Source organism: Drosophila nasuta, chromosome 2L (genome assembly GCF_023558535.2).
Source record: "Drosophila nasuta strain 15112-1781.00 chromosome 2L, ASM2355853v1, whole genome shotgun sequence".
Classification (NCBI taxonomy): domain Eukaryota; kingdom Metazoa; phylum Arthropoda; class Insecta; order Diptera; family Drosophilidae; genus Drosophila; species Drosophila nasuta.
In genome coordinates this window covers 3,600,442-3,623,896 of record NC_083455.1, presented here as the reverse complement: position 1 = coordinate 3,623,896, position 23,455 = coordinate 3,600,442, and the positions used below count along the sequence as shown (strand labels likewise).

Genomic DNA, 23,455 nt, shown 5'->3' with positions numbered 1-23,455 from the left:
ATCTGATAGATACTTTAGCATTAGCATTGTTTTGTTTATCCAGTTGACAGTTTGTGGAAAATCGTCACGGTGCGCGCATCAACGAAAATTCGTTGCGGAAAAATCCAAACAAAAAGCCCAACGGGAAAAATTTGTCTTGGTGCTGGGTGCTCGGTGCTTGATGCTTGGGCTCTTTAGACTGAGCTATAGATTTATACGAAGTGCAGCGTAACGAAATAAGTCCAATTGGAATATGCGCGTCTGAGTCTTCCGAGGCAAAGTGCCAAATGCACTGTGAAATAATTGCACGCAAAATGCGCGCCATTTGATTAAATTTTCAAATTGCAATCTACTCTTTCAAGTGAATAAGTTTCGAGTGCCAAACAAAAAATAGAGAGAGAAAAAAGTATTTAAGTTAAACAAATAGAAGAACAATTAACACAGCAAATATTAATTATTTAAACAGTAAATAAAACCAGTGATACATACCGAGTTGTGACAATGGAGAAAAACTTTAGAGGCATCTTTACAATCGGATTATTTCTGGCGCTCCTCAGCAGCGGACAGACACATTTGAATATATTTCTGAATTTGCACGAGGTGCTGAGGCTAATCGGTGAGTGTTTCGCTTCCCTTACGAGTGCGATTACGAGTACGAGTCCAAAACATACACAAACATGTACCCCTAATGGCTGTATAAATTATTTGAATAATGAATCAATATCAATTAGTTGCCATCATTAGGCTGGTTTTTCGTTTCGAGTGAGATTAAAATTAAACGAAATTTGATTTGAATTTGAAACTCGTTGTTATTTTTTCTTCTGTTTGGTGATGACAGTTTAAAGAGCTACGAGTTGAATGGAGTACAGAAACTTTAAGCTCAGCTTGAGAATGATTAATTATATGTAATTTATTTAAAAATTGTTACTTAATAACTCATAGTGTGATTATCCTGATTGAACCGATTTCTTATTCAAGAGTAAAGGTAATTACGGTGAGCATCGGTCTCTGTCGATAAAATATTCTTTGCGATTCTTTGCGATTTGATGCTTTCAACTGCGATTACTTTGATTAATGTAAATAGATAATACATAGAAGAGTATTTACCTTATATTCTGCTAATTACAACCATAAATGTACTATTTATTTGCTGTTTTGTTAGGACATATTTAGTTTAAGGGCCAGCATTTATTTTGGGCTTACAAATTTAAGACATTTAAAGATTTAACGTATGGAAATAACTTTTCAAAAGTTAGTTAGTTTTTTGTTTTTAATTAGTATTGGTTGAATTTCAAATCCCTTTGCGTCAAGTCTTTGTTGATTTGCCTTTTAAACTTTTTGGTAGACAAGTGTTTACTATATTTTCAATTGCTTAATTTGTATAGCAAGAAACACATTGAAGATTAGAAATTTACTTAAAAAAATGTATATTTTATAATTATTTATTCTACCACTTTTTTTTAAGTATTTTTCCTGAAACAATATTAATGGTTTATTTATGTTATATGTTTAATGTCGTGCTATCATTATTTTTATTTTACCACCATTCCGATTACAGTTGATTTAAATGAAAGGCTCGAATTAAATATGCCTGTTGGCTTTTTAAATGTTAAAAATAATGAGTTAAAAATAAATGTTTCCAATTATCTGTCCAGTTGAGTTTTAATTTAATTCCCGCAACATTTATCTAACTCAAAATATTTTTTTCCCATTTTATCTTTACAATTTATTACATTATTTTAATGATATTAGTTTGTATATTTTTCATTTTAAGTTGGATTACATTTTCACTTTATTTATAAATAAATCAACAAGCATATATTATTAGTTTTACGATGCTATTTATCTGCCCCAAAAGCGAATTCAGTTATGGCGTACAGACTACATTTAAAGCTTGTCCCCAAACCATAAAAACCAAAGTGTTTTACGAGGTGCTGCCAAAAAAGTATTAAATAAACCCTTTGCTGTTTGTTGACTGGTCTGGCAGTGGGTGAGGGATGGGGTTGGGGTGGAGAGGGGGGCACGTATATAAAAAATAAATCTATGTCGAATATCATAAAACACATGCAAAGTGCTTGCCACTGTTTCGTTGCAGCGTTGAAGTGTGTGCCCCAGTGCTCTTCTATGTTCTGTTCTGTTCTGTTCTGGACGTGGCAAACAGATACGGAAAAATTATCAGAAATTATGTTGTAAAATTTACAACTCTCAACGACAGTGAAGTTGGGTTGGCGTGTGTGGCATGGTGTGGCGTGGCGACGGCGGTGCAATGTGGCGGTTGCCTGTGCAAACAGGCCAAGTGATTGATGGGCAAAGGGAGCAGAGAGTAGAGAGTAGAGAGCAGTTGGGGAGGGCTTCAAATCGCGTCACTTGTGAATAACTAAGTCAATATTTGGACGAGTTGGACTGCTAATCAGGCGCTTATCTGGCAGCTATCGACGCAGTACTCGTCGTAATTCATGTTTATGTTTTTCCTAGTGTTGTTCTGGTGTTGTGTATGGCACCTCGTCGGCTTATCGGAGCGCCGGACAATCAATCAGCCGAGTGTGTGTGGCAGGAGTTGACTCGCTTCTGTTCTGTTCTGCTCTGCTTGGCTCGAGGCAGCCAATTGAGGCTGTTGAGGCTGCCACAACATACAGGGTGATCCATCACTGGCCTATGGAAATTTATTAGTTGTGTCAGCCGCGTGTCAAACAATATCAAAGTTAAAGCCATTAATCGATTCGGTCTTTGTGCCGTTCCATTGTGGTCTTCCTCCACCAATTTGCGCAGCAATTGCAACTTGCCCCACTGCAATGATGAGTGTGTGTGTGAGGGCGGACAGCGGGGAGCGGGGATCGAGGAGCGAGGGAGGGTTTCCCTCTCCAATTATCCAGCGCTGACAGCAGGTTGCATGCCTGACCTACTTTCAGCTACCTTTTCGGGCACCTCTCGCTCTCGCTCTCTCTCTCTCTCTCTCCCTCCCGCCCCCAGTGCCATCAGTCTGTAGTAGGTGTCATTTTTTAGCGGTTTGTTCAAAAGGTTGACTCCAACCTCTCACTCTCTCTCTTTCTCGGTGTGTTTGTATGAGTGTATATTTGACCTGTCTTTGTGTGCATGCGTGTACATCAATTAAATTGTCAGACCACAGGAAAAAAAAAGCGAGAGACTACATTGCTGCAGCTCTGGCATTTGCCGCTCGTTAGGTTACTCTACTGGAAAGCACTGTTGGATGGGGATGGCGTTAAGCAACAAGAGCAACAGCAACAACAACAGCAACAGCAGCAGTGGCAGACTGCATATCCAGCTGTGAAGTGGGCCAGAGGACGCTCCAAATTGCAGCACTGGCCAAAAGATTGCATACATATAGTATAAAGCATGTCAGGGACTGGCGCAGCTCGTTAGCAGATAGCCGAGTGAGTGATACATAGGAATCGTTAATGGGTTTCCAGTCAAAATGAGGTACCGCCAAGTAGAGCATGAGCCAGTCCCAAAAGATCTACGATGTTGTTTAGTTTTTTTTATTTTTGGTACTAAGCGCTAAAAGGTTTTGTGTAGCCATTAATAAATATAAAAGGTATCAAATCATATTATAAAAGAAAAGAAAAGTGAAAAGCTAAAACTGCAAATAGCTGCGACACAATGGCAACAATGCAAATAAGGATTGGCAGTGCAATTTATAGTCAGGTGGAAAGGTTAGGAGAGTGTCATAAATACAGAGCAATAGGAGAGTATATAAAAAAGTTCGAAAATGGTAGCAATAATGAAATAATGATTTTGGTAGAAGTTGAAGAATTTATTTAAAATTATTATATATTTAAAATTAAATAAGATCGAAAGGTGGTAAATATATAATTTAATAGTATATTTTATATGATAGATGGAAATACTGGCAGTACTCGACATGTGTATAAAATAGATTTTCATTATCATTATGCAGCTGTGAACTTTGCATTAACAGTGCGACAGACACAAAACAACATAACGGTATTTTATGCATATTCCTTTCTGTTAGGTGATCGCTTCCATTGTGTTTGTAAAATGGGACATAGGTATAGGAAATAAGTAAAAATACCGTTAGATTTGTTCTGTTTGCTGTTGTTTTCATATTTTTGCACACGTGCACAAAGTTTTGTCTGCACACTGAAATAGCAGTAAAATTATTGTAATTTTGTGATGTTGAAAAAAAATGAGTTTAAGTTTATTATAGTAAGTTAGACGATAATACACTATAACTATTGTAGGTATAGGTGGCAAACCAATAGCTAGACATCTGCCTATTAACTTTGAGTAGCAGATGATAAATGTTACAGATTAAGTAGTCTGGCAACTCTTAGTGCACACCTCGCTATGGGTCACTTAATATCCAGTCAGAGTGCTGACTCCTGCTGATTACGCTGATGCCTGAGCATATTCGATATGCCAATACTGTCAACTCACGCTCGATGTGTATCAACTAACGGTAATCTTAACCCATCTCAACCCCATTTCGAATGGAAAAGGAGGAAAGCAACAGCACATTTGAGCGATTGACATTTTCAAATAGGCTGCAGGCAAAAGGGCATCTTTTGAGAGACTGCGAAAGATTCGCGAAATGTTGCCAACTCACGTTTGGCTAATAAAACGGCAACATTTGGCTAAAAATACACGCAGCAGCAACAACAGCAGCAGAAGAGTAGATATTCTGCCAAGTAATGTGAACTCAATTAGTGAAATGCGACAACAACAACAACAACAACAACAATGAAACAACAATAATCATAATAATAATAGAAAATCCTTTTAAGTCCAATTGCAAGCAAAATCTCTGCGAGAAAATGCGCAATGTGCGTGCCGAATTTTTGGTTCATACGCCATTGCCACACGGAATAATTAATAAATTGCAGGAGCGAAAAGGGGAACAAAGAGGGGGGAGAAATCTGTAGAATTGCAGTCGAAATCGTAGGCATTAAGAGGCGCCGTGTGGCATGCTAAAGCGCAACGCGTGCTGTGCTGTTGCCAAGTTGTTGTCGGGTTGACAACATTATAAACAACTGCATGCAGCATGCAGCATGTTGTTGCCATGTCTAGCTGCCACACTGTGCTTCGGATTGGCATTGGGATTGGGCTTGAGTTAGCAATTGAGTTTGTTGTGTGTGTGTTGAGTTTCAGTTTGGGTTTGGGGCACTGTGCGTAATTGGCAAATGAATGAGAGACGACGACGACGACGACGACGACGACGACGACGACGACGACAACGATGGCGATGACATAGACATAGACATAGACACAACGAGTTGACGATGACGTGGCAGAAGAGTAGTCGAAAGGCAACATGCTGAATGTAGCATGCAGTATGCGGCACGAAGCGAAATCTCAGTTGCATTTCAATGCGCTTAATTACGAGGGTGGTTCGACGGGGTTGACTGAATGGCAGCCTGCAGCCTGGCACTTGGCAGCTATTCTCTCTCTCTGTGCCCCGAGTAGAACTAAATGTATGTAGCTGCCACTTGCCGTGCCACTTGCCACTTGCCACTTATCCCTGGCTGACGACACACGTGTCAACGTCAGCATTGCTTGCAACATTCACTAAGAAAAAAAGCCACCTACTCCCCCCTCTCCCACCCCCTGATTACACGCTGCTGCAGCTGTTTTGCAAGTCATTGGCCCTTCATTGCATAAACAGTTTACACTTCAGCAAACGGTCATGGATTGACAGCCACGCCCACCTATTGCCTTACCACGTCCGCCTCCCATGCTCATATCTGCATGCATCAGTGACAACAATTGACGCCCATTTGCGCTTAATTAAATCACTAAATGCTTTGCGGATGTTGTTCTTGTCGCCTTTGTTGCGCATTGCAACAAATAACAACACGGTTGCATAAACAACAAGAGTTGATAATAACCGTAATTGTGCTTAGATCACAATGTTTATCTGGCAATTAAAGCGAAAGTTTAATTATGCAATATTTATTGAACTAAATTATCTAAATCAGATTTGGGACACGCTCTAAATACAATTAGAGAAAGTATTTATTAATTCGCTATAGAAAATGTAGATAAAAACTGGGATTATTAACAGAGTTAAAAACAATGTTTAAAATAATTTCCACAAAAGCTGCTTATAAATTTACTAAATTCCAATTGATTTGATACAACATTAGAATATTTTAAAAATGTTCATTTGCAAATTAAACTAATTAAATTGTATTGTATTTTGGGTCATTTATTTTATTGAATATTATATTTCTTAAGAATTTTACTGTAATTGATTCATAAATTTTGCCTTCTTGGAATGGTTTGAATTAAAAAGTGCAGTCTTTAAATTCCAAATATGTTTATATCAAGAATTTAATACATAAAAAGTATGTGTAGAGAAATAGAAGCAAATTCATATTTACTCACTTCCTCAGCAATTTATGCACATTCAAAACATACTTCACATGCCCAAACGGCAATGAATGAATGAATGGGTTTCAACACGCACTCACACACAAACACATACACATACACACATATTCAGGGGTCCACTCACCATTGTGTTGTGGTCGTATGCAGATACTGACCCCGCGGCCAAAGAACTTACACAAGTAAGTAGTTGCATGCCACCCCCAAGAGGCAACTGCTCCCATATCTCAAGTGGCAATCCCCAGACCTAGAGACTCGTTATCAAATGAATTTAATCAGTTTCAATTGTTTATGCTTCAGTTTTGGTAGACTGAGGAGGGGCACGTCTTTTGGGATGATTGGTGGCTCCTAGACACGAAACGGGCGGAAGCCAGGCGAAAAGTGGTAGAAAGTGGGTGGAGTTAACCTCTTTCTCAATTGACTTGTTGTGCAATGTGCTTTTTATGGAATTAATTTCAGCATTGGTGAAATAATTAAAGCGCTTTCACATCGGTCACCTACTTGAAAATTATGTGGCAACTGGCAATCGACTTGAGAGTCGAGAGTTGAGAGATAAATGGCCACACAACTGTCCAGCGTAAAATCGCATAAATTTATGAGGGAAAAGCGAATATAATCAGCTTCCATTGCTGCCTAATCCTGCGACTTTGCCCCCGACGAGTCGGAGTCGGAGTCGCAGTCACAGTCGCGATAGCAGCAGGAAAAGCATTAGGAGCAGGAGCTGGAGCAGAAGTGGAAAATGGAAATGCTTCAATTATGTTAATGCCGCATGGCAGAGAGAATGCCGCCGCCTCGGCTGCCACAGAAATAATAAAGTACATGATATTTGCATTAGAAATGGCGCTTAGAACAATATCCGCATTAAGGGATATACTCGCTTATTCAAGGATATTTGAGGATGTTCGCCATTTAGCGTAATTAACTTGTGCTTAGCTGGCGCAAAAACGCTTCCCACAATGTTGAGTGATTAGCCGGGGCAGAGGGTAGATGCTACATGGCAAACAAGGATAGAAAGGGAGGGGCATGTGGCAGTTGCAAGCTGCAACTGAGGCTTAGCTGCAACAAAACTTCTAAATAAACAAAGCAACTGACGCGTGCTGCCCGTGCACAAAGCACTGAGAACCGAGAACAGAGAATGGAGAACAGAGAACCGACTGCTGAGTACTGAGCACTGAGTACCGAGAACAGAGCTCAGCAATTGTATCTTGTGGATACATTTGTCGTCTCCCTCGCCCTCTCGTCAGGGAAGTCGTAGCAAAGTGAGAAAAGTCGCACACAGCTATGACAAACGCTGGCAGGCAGCAGGGTAGCTACCTTTACGGCTAAACAACAACAATGACAGCAACATCGACAACAATGACAACAACAACAACAACGCTACTTAATGGACCAGAAATGCGCTGTGCAAACACAGTCCCATTCCCATTTCCATTCCCATCCCAGTCCCATTCTCTGTCCCTGTCTCCAGTGCCCGCTTCTGCCTGCCTGTCTGTCCGTCTCTCTCTCATTCTCTTTCTCTCTCTCCTGCCCAGTCGGCCTGCCTTGCTGCTGGTACGGTTGCCCCACACGCTGCTGCTCCTTGTGGCTCGTCCTGCTGCGTATGCAAACAAACGTTGCCCGGAAGCGAAATGCGAAGCGACAGTCAGCACACGAGTCCTGCCGCCAGCACTTGAGCACGCCGCACCGCAACAGCAGCAGCAATTGCACCCCAGCCCAACTCCCCTTCCCAGTGCTTCCCTTGCTGCCACCACCAGGTTGTTGAGGGCTTCATTTGATATGCCCTGCAGAGAGAGGGTGGTCGGGGCTGTTCAGCCCCTTGAGCTACACTGCGTCTGCCGGCGATTTCGATGATTCCGATGCCGGCGCATATATTTTTTTCGTTGAGTATTTTTATTGCTGCGCGAATTCCAAGCGGGTGTCTGGCCTCTTCTTCCTTCCTACTTCCCCCTCTCCCGTTCTATGACTCTTAATGAGCCCGTAAATTATTTTTTATTATTTTGTATTTAATTTTTTCATTGCTGTTTGTTCGACTTCTCTCTACGCTCGATACAAAAAAAAAGAGAAAAAGAAAAGAACCCAAAGCCCAAAAAACCGAAGCGTGCGAGGCGACCATTTGATTCCGAATTGATTGTGGGAATTGAATAATATTTTGTTGTGAAGAGTTCACAGTTCTGAAGGGGTTGCTGCATCCCATCGTGTAGCAACTGAGGATAAATCTCAAGTAAATGATCGAAAATAAACGAAAGTTTACTAATCTGATGGAAGCTTAAATGGAAAATAAAAGACCTTTAAAGATCGGTAACAAATGATAGCAAGGCTCAAAAAGTATAAATAATATTATCAGTTTTCGATAATAACAATGTTATTTGCAATTAATACTTTGAAAACTTTGAATTATCGTTTAGAGTTCTAACATATTATCTTTAACATGATTGCTTTAAGAGCACAGTGCCCTACTTCTGCAGTAGTCTCGACGCTCTTTTTGTGGGCCATTTGAAACTTGAAATTTATGTAGAATGTTAATTACTTTCCGCACAATTATGAGGCACTTACACAAACAGCCAAAAGTTGAAAACTCAGCCAAAGAAATTGCTGCGCCACACATCCACACATAATGTCTACGTATATGTTACAAATGCAACTTATTGGAAATTTTCACACGCCCGCAGAGCAGCTCCAGCTTTCTCTCTCTGTCTGATGTTCAACCCTGTTGCAGCTTCCCACGCAGCCAAAATGTTTTCCGAGTGGGGGGAGACAGGCTGGGGGCACACGTTCAAGGCTGATAAAATATCTTGTAATTAAAATGTGCAGCACTTAAATGTGTTTCAATGTTCCCCAAACGCATTTCATGCCACGCTACGCAACGCCATGAGTTATGATGAGGCGCTACAGCAAGGGGAGGGGAAGGCAGGGGGAAGGGGAAGGCAGCTCATTTGCCATTTGCTAATTTCCAATTTGAAATTTCTAATTGACAACTTGACCCACATTTATCTTAGTCTTAGATAAGAACCAACTGGTTCCAGACAGTCCAATTATGCGCTAATCAAAATATCAAATGGAAATCAATCTGCGAGTTAAGCCCAAAGCTCCAGCCAACGACAAAGACAAAAGCGGTTCCCATCGGGCAAAGCGCTGACACAAAGATTGCGGTGTGTTTATGTGTGTGTGTGTGTGTGTGTGTGTGTGTGCAGCTTGCCACATAATTTATGCCTTCAATCAAACCAAATCGCTGCCTGCCTGACTGACTGACTGACTGACGACAGCGGCGACTTAACAGAGCGAACAAGTAAATGAGAGCGGAGGAGAGGAGTAGCCTAGGGGGCAAAAGAGGGTCTAGGGGCCGCTCTGTCTGCAGTAATTTCGCTGTCACGCGTGATAAAACGCGCACATGGCACGTGAAGAAGGAGGCGGACGGATTGGACTCGCTGATGATGGAGGGAGCTGGCGGAGTTGATGGCGAATTATGTGGCAACAAGTAATGGCAGTGAGACGAGAGAGAGATATGCGATCCTGATTACACAGCGGCTTATTTTAGCTTTAATTATGCATATATCTGTCCAACCAGGGGGCATTATGATGCTGTGTCTAAATATAACAGAAAGTTACACAAATATATCCTCTATAGATTTTAAATAATATTGTGTATTTTCATCCGATCTGATTACATATTCATATGCTTTTTCAGGAGTTATTAATTGCTGTTTTCTAAAACATATTCACATCAATTTGATTCGCTTTGCACCCCAAGTGAAAACGTTGTCTGCTTTCAGCTGAATTCGTTACGCGGCGAATGCGATTCGTTCTGCGTGCTTTGGCCAATGAGTGCACACTCGAACCTCAAACTCAAACTCGACACTCAACACTCGACACTCATTTGCCGCCGTGCATTAGTCGCGGCTATTATCGTGTCTGCCCGCTCATCATTATTATCAATTCTCATCTTTTGTGAGTCTGTTGTGTTCGCCACCGAACAACGAATTATGGTGTGAGTGTTTGTTGAATGTATTCATATATTTCTCTATTTGGACAGCCTAATGGCGTTGAGTGGTTCTATGGGTTGGGCATGAGAATATTAGCAACATTATCATTAACATATTTAACATAAATGCAGACGGCTATTTACAAAGAGCATAAAATAATCAAAGCAAATGCAGACAACTAAATGCCAAAGTACATAATTCATTTGCGCTCCGAGTATAATCAGAATAACACACCTCTGATGTGACCAAACTTAAAGAGTAACTTATTAAGTCCCCACCAAGTCCCAATTTACTAACAGGAAACTTCATCAATACTTCTTTGGTCGGTGAGCAGTCGCATAATTAGCTCAGCGATAAGCTGTTAATTATGCCCAGATCTTAACAGTTCCGCCTCTGTCAATTACCCACACCAAGTGCGACACATGTCGAGCTGTGAAACCCCAAAATGTGACCCGGCTTGTGACTATGTGTGTGGTCGGTGCTCTTAAAAAAGTTTTTGCATCGTCACGTTTACAAGATGATAAACCCTTAACTACTTTTCAACGCAAACACCCGAAAAACAAGACCCAAATACATATACATAAATATTGTTTTTTGGCTTTTTTCTTTGACCCAAAAGCAAAAAAACAAAAACGCAGCCATAAACAAAGCCATAAACAAAGCCAAAAACTTTTCAACAAACAGAAGCAGAACGTGGGGGAGGCGACGAACTGAAGTTCGAGTTGAAGGAGATGCGTCCACTTCAGTAGCACCGCCTACATGCCGCACACACACACACACACACACACACACACACACACACACACACACACACACACACACACACACACACACACACACACACACACACACACACACACACACACACACACACACACACACACACACACACACACACACACACACACACACACACACACACACACACACACACACACACACACACACACACACACACACACACACACACACACACACACACACACACACACACACACACACACACACACACACACACACACACACACACACACACACACACACACACACACACACACACACACACACACACACACACACACACACACACACACACACACACACACACACACACACACACACACACACACACACACACACACACACACACACATACACTTGCATATCCATATACTCGCCATGCTAATCTCTCTTCCACGCCGCGCTGTCGAGACCTGGAGCAGAGCCTTTGGGATAGCAACTGAGACTGGGTAATGGGTGATATGTAGTCGGTACTCTCAGTTCTCAGCTCTCAGCTCTCTGTTCTCCATTCTCCGTTCTCAGCTCGCAGTTCGCAGTTCTCTGGCAGCCCAGCAGCTGGCCAAAAAGTCAATACGAGGCGGCTGCTCACTCGGTCAGAGTCATAAATTACGCCATCCCGGGGGTGCTATTGAAAAGTATATGTATGTGTGCCTGTGTGTGCGTACGTATGTGTGTGCCTTTGTTTGTTTGTATTGGACAGTGGCCCCGAGGTGTTGGGCCTCCCTCCTTTGTGCTGCCCCCGGCCTTGTGTCGCTTACAGTCGTCAGAACGTTGTTTGGCCATGTCAAAAGTGGTTCATAAATTTCACCTCTCGAGCCCAAAAAGTTCGGCACATGAAGTTGCTGTTTACTTAAGCACGCACACACATAGGCACACAGGCATACAGAGTTGCCGCAGAATGTCTTTTTGCGGCACACAGTGTATGTTGCATGAACTAATCCCAGAGGCCACCCAACGTGTCTTTTGTGGCAGAGACGCATGCAAATCAAACCACATGCCGCATGCCGCATGCCGCACATTACAAGCTGACCCAAACAGCCAAAACCTCAACAAAACTCAACTAACTGGGCCACCTGCCAACTTGCCAGTTGCTCCACCAACTTGCCACCTGCAACTTCTGCAGGCCGGACGGCCGCCCACGCTTTATGGCTATCCATAAATTTTATGGCAGCGCCTAGACTCACCGCCTTCTCAGCCCTCTGTCCCGTCGAACCATCTACCAACGTAGTCTTGAATTGCATCCAGACATTGGTGATAAAAATTTCATTAGATCACGCAAAAGCGTTGCCACAAAATTGAAAGAAAACTTTACATGGCTGGCAAATTAATGAGCCAGCTTCGACTTTGTGGCTTCAATCACGGCCAGGCTCCCACTCGACTCTGATGGATGTGTTTTGCGGTGGCTTCCATTTGCTCCCAACGGTCTCAGCTGGTGTTAGCTATGAGTATCTGTCTGATGTATCACGCAACGTGGCACATGGCCCAGGGTTAATAATCACATTAACTTTTCCAGATAATCACATTAAATTTCTCACTGCCTTAGCTTTCAGTCATGAGCACCCTGTAAGCATTGAGAGGAAGAGTCGTCGACATCCTGGAAAACAACAGGTGCAATGATATGAATACATTTTCTAGTTTATATTTAAGTTGGAGTGAGAAGTAAATGTATTTGGTATTCTAGTATTAACTATTTGAATTTGTATTATTGAATGCATAGATTTTATTAGAGGAATGCCTTTTAGTATTTTATAGGTAAATCTTATATTTTATAGCTTATATATCCTTATATTCCATTCGAGGGTATCTACTTGTTAATCATTCTCAGCTGGTATACTTTGTGTATTGCGTTGATTTTTATGAGTCAATAGTTTGCACTTCTTGCGCGTGTGTGAGCCTCAATGATTGAAGTTTGTGCTTTGGGCTTGGCCGAGCTTAATCAAACCCCTATTAGGGAGTAGGTGTATAAATGTAGTCGATGCCGATGAAAGGCACTTTAAGGAATCGAGAATATTAATTACATATTTATCGTGCTGCTTGAGTGCCTTGACCTAAATGGGTCTAACAGTGCGCTAATTAGCAATGGCATGAAGGGCGCTTCCAGGAATCCGTTGTCCTAACCACACCCCTTTAGGTTGAGGGGGAGGAAGGGGAGGAAGTTCGCTTGTATTTACATTTTAAATTGAAAACGCAACTGCAACTCGTTCATGGCAACATAGCCATAAACGTAATGCATTTTTTTATGGTTTGTCATAGAAATCTACAAGATCATAATTTATGCAGCACCCGCCGTGCCCCTCCTGCTTCTTCCGTACCTTGGGCACCGCCTCCATGAACTTGAATTTATGGCCAGACTAGGCGGAGCAACAGCATCATCATCATCATCGATGGAGTTGAAGCCGCCACACGGTGTTGAGGTGATAATATAAAAGAAAATACATAAACTGCAAGACGGCCAAAAGGGTTTAGGCATGGAGGGAGCAACGGCAGGGAATCTGAGAGACGCTGGCTGATTGCGTCTGGCCTGCGGGCAAAAAACGTCAGCAGAGTGGTCCACGACAGACTCTGCAGAAAGAGAGAGATAGAGAGAGAGACAGAGAGCCAGGCAAATAAATTGCAGCTGCTCGGGCTGGGGCGATGAAATACAAATAGAAATACTTGGCAGCTACCGTTGGCGTTGCACGCTGTACGCTGCACGTTCTACGTTGTACGTTGCACGTTGGCTGGCGAAATGAAGTTGCCAGAACTGCCAGAGAGCATCGTGCACTTCACATGTCCTTTAGCTTGTTTGTCTTTCACTCTGACGCTCCACGCCGCAGCGCAGTGAAGTTGTTTGGCCAGACAAGTCGAGTCGAGACGAGTCGAGACGCAACGCAATACAACGCAACGCATCATGGAGCAAACGTCTTGCCACAGACCGAGTCTTACCCGAGTCGAGCAAACGAGCTAGCGAATCATGACCATTTGGGCATAAAAATTACCTTGCCTCTTCTTCACTTTGTTGACCTTCTATGGCCTGGCTGTCTGCTGGCTTCGTTGTCTGCCTCGCCTGTGGATCTCTTGCCACATGCGCTTTAATCAGTTGCAAGCGCAACATTCCATCATGATTCTGCTGGCTCTTGACTTTGCAAGTTTGCAGGCGGAGTCTGAGTGCCGAACAAATTGAATCCGCTTGAGTTATGATGCTCCCTTTGCTAAAGACATTAACTCGTCACCACTCCCATCTCTTCTCTCACTCAAACTCCAAGTCAAATTTGCAGCACATAAAAATGTTTTTGGGGCCACACAATGAAGAGTAATGGGGACAATTTGATAGTCAAAGGCACCAACCCTTTGCCGACAATCATACGCAGAGTCAACCATCCGATCCCCAACCTCTCCCAGAAAAAGGGCCACAATTCTAGCTCAACATGAGCATCAGCACCAGAGCTCACCAATGTCATCATCAGCCGCGAGCAGAGACACATTGCGCCCTCTACAAAAACTCGTGCATACATTGATAACAATACATGTACTTGTATTAGACTAGTAATAGAAACATGCCCGATAATTGAGAGTTCTCGACGAGTAGATACGCTGTAGTTCAAAAACTGTTTAGTTGACGTAGCATTTTTTGTTCTCGTACTTGACTAGATGGTTTAATATTTATGATTTCAGAATCTTCAAGGAAGTAAGAAGTATTCAAAGAAGTGTTAACAATTTTTAAAATCAATTTATTAAAGGGTATTTCGAGGTCTATCGTCTGCCTTTCAACCCGATTCAGACTCTAAGTTGCGGATGCTGATGCTGACGCTGACGCTAAAGCTGACTCTGACTGTGGCCTAGTGTTCCGTCTGCGTTTAATGCACAACATATTCATGTGTCAAAAGACAATTTCGGATTTATGGCCTGCGAAATCCCCAGGCTGACGTCCGGCAATAGCAACGCCAACGACCGACGACAAAAGTGACGCAATGTGGGCGGGCTAACGGCGATGCGTTGCATTGGGGCAGGGCAGAGAGGGGATGCAAGGGGCATGGGGAGGGTGAAGGAAAAAAATATGTTAAGAAAGCATAAAATGATATCCACTAGCCATGAGGCGAGACATACATTCAAATCTCGCTCAGCTTTTTGGTTTGCATAAATTAGGGTTGTGGCAGGGCTTTGTGGACGAGGACGGGGAGGAAAACGAGGATAGAGGGTTCCTCGCAGACGAGGAATACATGGGTCTGGCGTATTTGGGGCGCAAAAATTGCCATTTTTTCGTTTATTTCTTTTTCTTTTCTTTTTTTTTTTTTTTTTGGCACATAGAAAGTTTTGGTTTATGCGTCTGCTCTGGTATTTTAGGGTTGTAATTGAAATTAAATAGATGTCGTGCCATGAATTCAAATCGCTTTGCCTGCCTTGCCTTCATCTTGGGGAATTTGTCGCATCGGAATGGCAAATGGGTCTTAAAGAGTTAAAGAAGCAATAAAAAAACATATATGCGAATATTTATAGAAAAACAACTTTTGAGGGCACCATAAATCTATGAATAGAAAAAAGCAATTCTCAAATATAAAAAGCAACAATTTCTGCAACCACCTAGACAACGCTTATAAATTAATTTCACTCTGCTTAAGAAAAGAAACCTGTTAACTCGGTTGTTTATTTATCAGACTTCAACTCGGAGTAGCTTATTGCTCATAAACTACGATTATATTCAAGCATAATCTAAACTATACACAGCACATTGATTCAAGAAAATATGGTAAGCTTTTCGTAGCAATTTTTAAGCAATAGACACAAAGCAGCTTTCGCTCTTCGCAGCATCTCTGCTTATTACGTCCTTTATATTTTACTTTATCAGCTTGTTGCCACTCGCCTAACTGCTGCTTTTATCGCTTTAGCTAGATTCCTTTTTCCTTCATTTCCCCAATTTTTTTTGCGCATTTTCCACGTTGCTTTTTATGCGCTGATGCCGCCTGCTGAGCTTTAAGAATATTTTCACAGCTTCCTTTACATCTTGAAAGAACTTTTACTTTTCTTTTTTTGGCGCTCACAATTTATGTCACTGGCACTTGAAGAAGTCGAAGAAGCTCAGGCGACAGCGGAAGGTGTCTGCCGGTTGTCGGTCCTCGGTTTGTCGGTTCTCGGCTGCCGCCTGTTCTGGTTAATGAAAATCGATTTTTCTCGAAGGTTTGTCAGGTGACAGACAAAGGTAGTCAAGGGAAAGGACAAAGTACTCCTGGAGTAGGGCAGCTTCTTCGTTTGTAGAGCAATCAGTTCTAATTAGCGACAGGCTCAGTTGGGCAGTGGAGGTTAGGTTGGGAGCAGTTTGGAATTGGGGTGCGCTGAATAAATTGCTATTATTTGTCTATAATTGACGTGGCGTGGGGCTTGGCCAAACTTCTGATGTCTGCGGAATTTTAATTGCGAATGTTTAACGCGCGGCAAATAGGCCAACTTCCAACTGTGAGACTGGTAACTCGCAACTGGTATTTGGAAACTTGCAACTTGACTTGTCTGGCATTTAGGCGATCAACTTGTTCATCCATTTTTTATTTCTTTCTTGATTTAATGAGCTGCTTTTCGAGCTCACATGTCTGGGGCCCATTAACCCTTTTAGAGTTATCGCAAGTTCTGTATCTACCTCAGTTCATTATGCGACAGTATTCATATCTGCAGAATGTCGTATGCATTTCCATTTCCCTCTCACCCTCCTCTTGCCTCCTCTCACACTCTCCATCCACATCCTGCTCCACCAGCAGCCGCTTTCACTAATTACATTTTCAAAGTGCAAACGAAGCGTGCGAGAACGTACAAGGGAACGGTAGGGAAGGGAAGAGGACGGGGGCAAACTAGAAGGTAGCTATTGCTCTGGGTTCTCAGTGGGCTCGCTCCACTAATTAGTACAATATGTATATATTATATGGCATATGTGCGAGTGTGTGTGCCGCACTGCAATAAGTGGCATAAATTAAAATAAAAATGTACAAGTATAAAATGTAACTGCGACGTTGACTGCGATAAAAATCTAAAATAAACAGCGCGCGTTGAGGCCGACAGTTGAGGCATGCAACATATGCGTATGTGTGTGTGTGTGCTACTCTTGTGTATGAAGCAACAACAGCAACAGCACAACATCAACATTAATTAAGCATAAACATTTAACCTGCCCCCGAGGCACGCCTCCACGCATTACACTCTTGCAACCTTCAAGCATCGCGTGGCAAGTAAAAAGGGTCCGCTTTCAGTTTTTTCCACTGCCAAGGCATATTATAATTTGATTGATTTATTGCGGCTGTGCCACAAACTGCACCGCCAAGTGCAATCGTAACAGGTAACAAATAGACAAAGCGCCAGCTGTACCCTCAATTTCCCCTCGCTTACCTTGAGCGGCTAATTTAATTAAAAAAGGCGACGGGAGAGCAAGCATTGACTGTTTACAAGCATACTGTCATAATTGTCAGATCTGATAAATAGATAAACAGGTGCACTTGGGAACAAAGGAACTGTGTAAGGAGACAACATTTAGTTAATATCATGCTCCTTTAAGAATGTTAGAATTGAATCAAAGGTCTCTTTCAATAGTGATACATTTTAAAATAAAAGTCCCAGTAGTCTAAGCTGCATAATTTATTTAAAAATACTTTCATAGCCACAGCTGTTGCACATTGTTCACATAACTTGCTATTGCTAGTGCCTGGCGTATACTTAACATAACTTGAAATATATCAAATGTCGCTTAAGAGAAAGTAAGCTTTCGATTATGTAACCAACTCTTTAAGTGCTCAGTTGTGGCTTCGACTTGAGTTTGAGGTCGAGATGGGGAAACGGCGTGTGTTTCTCAGCAAAGTTATTTGTCGCATTTGATTGATTTTCGGGGAATGCAATAAGAAATTGTCTGACATTAGAAGCTGTTTTTGGGGGTTCAGCTATGTAACTCCTTCAATATGTCAACAAAAGTGTCTAAGTGGACAGATAAAACGATTGAAAGAAAGAAAGAGAGAGCACAACGAATGCTCGAAGAAAATCAATTTGACAAAGTAAAGAAAACTGTTATCCCTGTTGATTGATTATGCAGCCGTGTCGAGTGACTGGCCAAAAGTTTTCCCGTTTTCGATTGGGTCACCAAACGTATCATTAATTTCCCGTCCATCGAAGCTGCGGGACTCCAGCAGCTGGAGGGATACTCAGCAGACATTTCGAACATGCATCTAAAATGTTTTTTCCCTTTCTTTCTCTCTCTCTTGTTTCAGGCGTCTCCGCGGAGCTTTACTATGTGCGAGAGGGAGCCATCAATGATTACGCCCTGAATTTTGCGGTCCCGGTGCCGGCGAACATCAGCGATGTAACATTTACCTGGCAGTCGCTGGTGGACCATCCTCTGCCCTACAGCATCAATGTGGCAACCTCGGATGTGGGCGTACTGCCACGCCCCATGCTAAATATCTCGCGCATCGGTGATGTGCCCATGGAACCGCAGACGTGGGGCATCAGCCTGAAGTGCTCGGGCACCCGGGCCGCCGAAGTGACAGTGACCATTAGCGTGGAAGTTATCCTGGATAGGGCGACACACAACAACACCAATCTCATCTTTAAGCGCAAAAAAATCTGCCTGAAGGACGAGCCAAATGATGCACGCGAGGAGTACGACGATGAGGAGCCACTGCACACAGATCTGGGCGGGCACGAGGACATTCACTACACGGAACACAACGAGGATACGGCGGAGCATGTCATTTCCGACGGACGTCTGCCGTCGAATACGAAAGCGGAGCATGGCAAGGCCACCGAGAGACATCGCGTTGTGGTCACGGAATCGACGGCTACAGTGGGTCGAGGCGGCGCTGCTGGCGGATCGAACAATGAATACGATCCCCTGCTGCGAGAAACTCTTGTGCCACCCACAAGTGGACTGATTACCCTGATTGTTGGCGGTATTCTGGCTTTGGTGTTGGTCTCTACGCTCATTCTGATTGCCTACTGTGCCAAGGGTCCCTCAAAGCGTCATCCCTCGAACGGTGTCCACCTGATAAAGACCTCCAGCTTCCAGCGTCTGCCAACGATTTCGTCTACCGCACACAATTCGATCTATGTCTGCCCCTCGACCATCACACCCACATATGCGACACTGACGCGGCCCTTTCGCGAATATGAGCATGAGCCTGAGGAGTTCAACCGCCGTCTCCAGGAGCTGACAGTCCAAAAGTGCCGTGTGCGCCTCTCCTGTCTCGTGCAGGAGGGCAACTTTGGGCGCATCTATCGCGGCACATATAACGACTGTCAGGAGGTACTGGTCAAGACTGTGGCACAGCATGCAAGCCAGCTTCAAGTAAATCTCCTGCTCCAAGAATCGATGATGCTCTACGAGGCTACTCATCCCAATGTCATGGCTGTGCTGGGCATCTCCATTGAAGACTTTGCCACTCCATTTGTTTTATATGCCGCCACAGGAAGTGTGCGCAATCTGAAGACCTTTCTGCAGGATCCCTCATATGCTAGAAGTGTGACTACTATTCAGACCGTTCTCATGGCTTCCCAGCTGGCCATGGCCATGGAGCATTTGCACAATCATGGCGTAATTCACAAGGACATTGCGGCCAGGAACTGTGTGTAAGTTGAACTTTTCTTTTTATATATAAGTTTTGTCTCGCCCTTGAAATGACAAGTTTTAATTCTGTTACTTATTCGTCACTTGCCTCTCCTTGCTCTGTCTCTTTTTACAGTATTGATGATCAACTGCGCGTGAAACTGACGGACAGCGCCCTCAGTCGCGATCTCTTCTCTGGTGACTACAATTGCCTAGGCGATGGCGAGTACCGCCCCATCAAGTGGTTGTCCCTCGAGGCCTTGCAAAAGTCCCACTACAACGAGGGTAGCGATGTTTGGTCTTTTGGTGTGCTCATGTGGGAGATGTGCACGTTGGGCAAGCTGCCTTATGCCGAGATCGATCCCTATGAAATGGAGCACTATCTGAAGGATGGCTACAGACTGGCTCAGCCCTTCAACTGTCCCGATGAACTGTAAGTAGTAAATGTTTGAATAATTGATTAGCTCACTTATAGACTAGCTGTTTGACAGACTGTTATTGACCGATTGGCTGACTAATTAAGTGATTGATTGTTAACTGACTGATTGATTCGCTCATTGATTGACAGACTGATTGATGGACTAACTGGTTGACTGTCTGATTGACTAAGTGACTGAGTGATTGACTGACTGACTGACTGATTGATGGACTGACTGATTGACTGAATGCTTGACTGACTGATCGACTGACTGATTGACTGACTGATTGATGAACTGACTGATTGACTGATTGATGAACTTACTGATTGACTGAATGCTTGACTGACTGATAGACTGACTGATTGATTGAGTGACTGATGGACAGATTAGCAACATGACCTCTAAATGTATTTGTCTTAAATGGTAACTGATTGGATATCCGCATTTCGTTTTGCTATATCTTGCAGATTCACAATTATGGCCTATTGCTGGGCTTCTATGCCAGCTGAGCGACCCTCGTTTAGTCAGCTGCAGATTTGCCTATCGGAGTTCCACACACAGATCACCAGATATGTTTAACCTGCGGTAATGAAACACACCAAGACCTGTAAATACAACAAGAGACGACGTCGCAAGATTTCCCAGCAAATGATTACGCCGATGTCGATGTCGATGTCAATGTCGGCAACTCTGTTTCCAAAGACATATTTAAATTATACCGCCTAGTCGGGCGATTATGTGGGTCGTCATGGTTCGAATGCATTCGACGCAGCCCACAATAAATAGTTACTTACTTCTGTATTTATAATGTGGCTACTCGATAGGAGACTACTTTTAATATACTCGTATGTAAAAGTCAGTCGATCTCGATTGCCGCCCTCTATATAATTAGCAATTAGGTATACATAGGATAGTGCGTTCGTTCAAAGCAACATAAGGACGAGAGACGATGAAATAAATAAATGTGACATTTCAATGCAAGCAAATTAGTAGTTAAACTTAAAAGAACCCACACTTAAATGTTAAAAGACACACGAGCAAAGGCGAATCCAGTTAAGCAAAGATACAGATATATAAATACAGATAAAGATACAGACAGATATAGATACGAATACAGCTACAGATACGGATACGAATACGAATACGAATACGGATTGAGATACAGTTAGACAACACCTTAGGCTAGGCATTTGTCGTAGTTTGAAAACATCGGTTACACATTCGTCATAGTCTATGGAACTGCATATTATAATATCGAATATATCGAATATATATAGTATTTATCTATGTAAATGTATTTATATGTGTATGTATTTGTCTAAGAGAGCGTAGAGCTAGCAAACTCGAATCTATTTAATTAATGTTTAGTGACTTTGTGTCGAAATCCAAACGGTGCACTCCCAAACTTTATCACCCACCCAACCAAAGGATAAGGAGAATGGAGAAGAAGGAGGAAGAAATGGGTGCTGAAATCGTATTCGCAGTATTTTGTGTTATTCGGATTCAACCGACTCGAAAAAGTTTTTGTAATATACTTAAGCATTTCGTATTAGTTCTAAGTTTCTTTTATGATTTTCACAATGATTTTAAGTTTGAAGCGAAAAAAACAACAACCACACAACAAAAATGCAAAACAAACAAAAAAGAATAAAATATAAAGAGAAAACGATTTCAATAAACGTCCGTGCATAACATTCAAAAACCAAACAAATGCATTTCTGAATAGCTGTTGAATGACGCAAATGGTCGGGAATGGTTGGGAATGAAAGTGGGAAGAAAAGGGAAGTGGGAAGGGAGGTAAGTGAAACATTCTTATGTGAGCATATCGCTAACAATTGAGCTGGCCACGCCCATTACTTACCCTAAAACAACTTGCACTAAGAGCAATGTGTTGTTTGGGTTTTCACTACGGTTAGGTCGACACTCCTCACGGTCTCAAGCCGAGTTGCTGCTAGGGGTTGTGGTCGGGATGCCTTGGCGTGGGGTTGGGGTTAACCATCTGCAACCCACACTCACACACTCACGGCACTCACTCTCACATAGCCACGAGCCAATCTCTTTGGCAGGCCAAGCGTGCTGGCAACACAAAAGGCATGTAATGCCAACTGCCTATTTGAGGAGCAAACTGCACGAAGAAGAGGCGCCCCACTTGCTCCATCCACCCCTGTCCATCCCACACCTGTACGTGGAGAGCCTGTCGAGCGCGTCGAGCTTATGAGGTCGCCTCCGTACCATCGCATGGTCTTTGAGGGCTGAGCTGACACTACTTAGTTTTTGGCACGTCATGGCTAGGCACGATGTTGCGTTTGCTATTATTGCTGTTGTTTTTGTTGTTGTTACTGTCGCCGGCGTCCCTTTTTAATATGCCTGTCACAGCATCAGCATCAGCATGAACGTCAGCATCAGACCAGAGACTAGTTTCGTGTTCATCTTCTTTTTGGCACCCTGTAAACAAGCAATTAATTATAAAGGGTATATCGAAGCAGCCAACATTATAGTTTTCAATGCAGTATCAAATCGCAAACCAATCGCAAAAATTCAATGTTTGTATCGAATTATTTTAAATTTCATTTTATATTTATGAATTATTATTATTATTATTATTATTATTATTATTATTATTATTATTATTATTATTATTATTATTATTATTATTATTATTATTATTATTATTATTATTATTATTATTATTATTATTATTATTATTATTATTATTATTATTATTATTATTATTATTATTATTATTATTATTATTATTATTATTATTATTATTATGAATATTTATATTCATATATGTGAAATTATTTTGTATTGTGGGTTAAATATATATTCATATTTTAAATCATTTTTCATTTTTAAACAAATAATATTCTAATAATATTCCAATTGCATACAGGGTATATTCATGCCGTGTACACCTGATGGTAGCGATGTCTTAATGTGTTTTTTTTTGGGTTCCTCGCTGCGTCTTTAAAAAACGTTCAAAGAGCGCAGCTCATGTGGCACGTGCCACAACTGAAATGCGTAGCATTTAACTAAAGCCACTGTCCAAATCGAAAGTTAATGCGAAAAGCAGTTGCGTTGTACATAACTGAAAATTTAATGCGACAAGTTTATCAAGAAATGGGAGACGGAAATCAAGTTGATTTAGTTCAATTTGGTGTAGGAAATATAATAAAGATGTGTGCAGTGATTGCTATCTTCTGTTTAAAATGAAGAACTAACATAGTGGAGGTATGCTTTTAAAATATTTTCTATGGAAAAGTAAAGTCGTCACAGCTGTATCAAAGGGCCAATCAATTGGTTGCTCTATTGACTGAGTTCGCTTTCGAATTGGACTTTCGAGGGCCTCAGCCATA

The 23,455-nt window shown here is 42.2% G+C and overlaps 1 protein-coding gene across 1 annotated transcript; it reads left to right on the top strand.

The window, feature by feature from the left end:
- Window positions 1–55: 55 nt before the first annotated feature.
- On the top strand, window positions 56–21,816 carry LOC132798216 (tyrosine-protein kinase Drl). The gene is made up of 4 exons (XM_060809994.1): window positions 56–595; window positions 18,344–19,700; window positions 19,814–20,110; window positions 20,564–21,816. Exons 1-4 carry the CDS (start codon window positions 481–483, stop codon window positions 20,673–20,675), a joined length of 1,881 nt encoding a protein of 626 aa, XP_060665977.1. The 5' UTR covers window positions 56–480; the 3' UTR covers window positions 20,676–21,816.
- Window positions 21,817–23,455: the final 1,639 nt, after the last annotated feature.

What these genes read in the sequence shown, in the direction of transcription:
- LOC132798216 (XM_060809994.1), top strand. Translation starts at nt 481, where the DNA reads ATGGAGAAAAACTTTAGAGGCATCTTTACAATCGGATTATTTCTGGCG. An exon ending in ATTGCGGCCAGGAACTGTGT is followed by an intron (nt 19,701 to 19,813) that starts GTAAGTTGAACT and finishes CTCTTTTTACAG; the next exon opens with TATTGATGATCAACTGCGCG. An exon ending in TTCAACTGTCCCGATGAACT is followed by an intron (nt 20,111 to 20,563) that starts GTAAGTAGTAAA and finishes TATATCTTGCAG; the next exon opens with ATTCACAATTATGGCCTATT.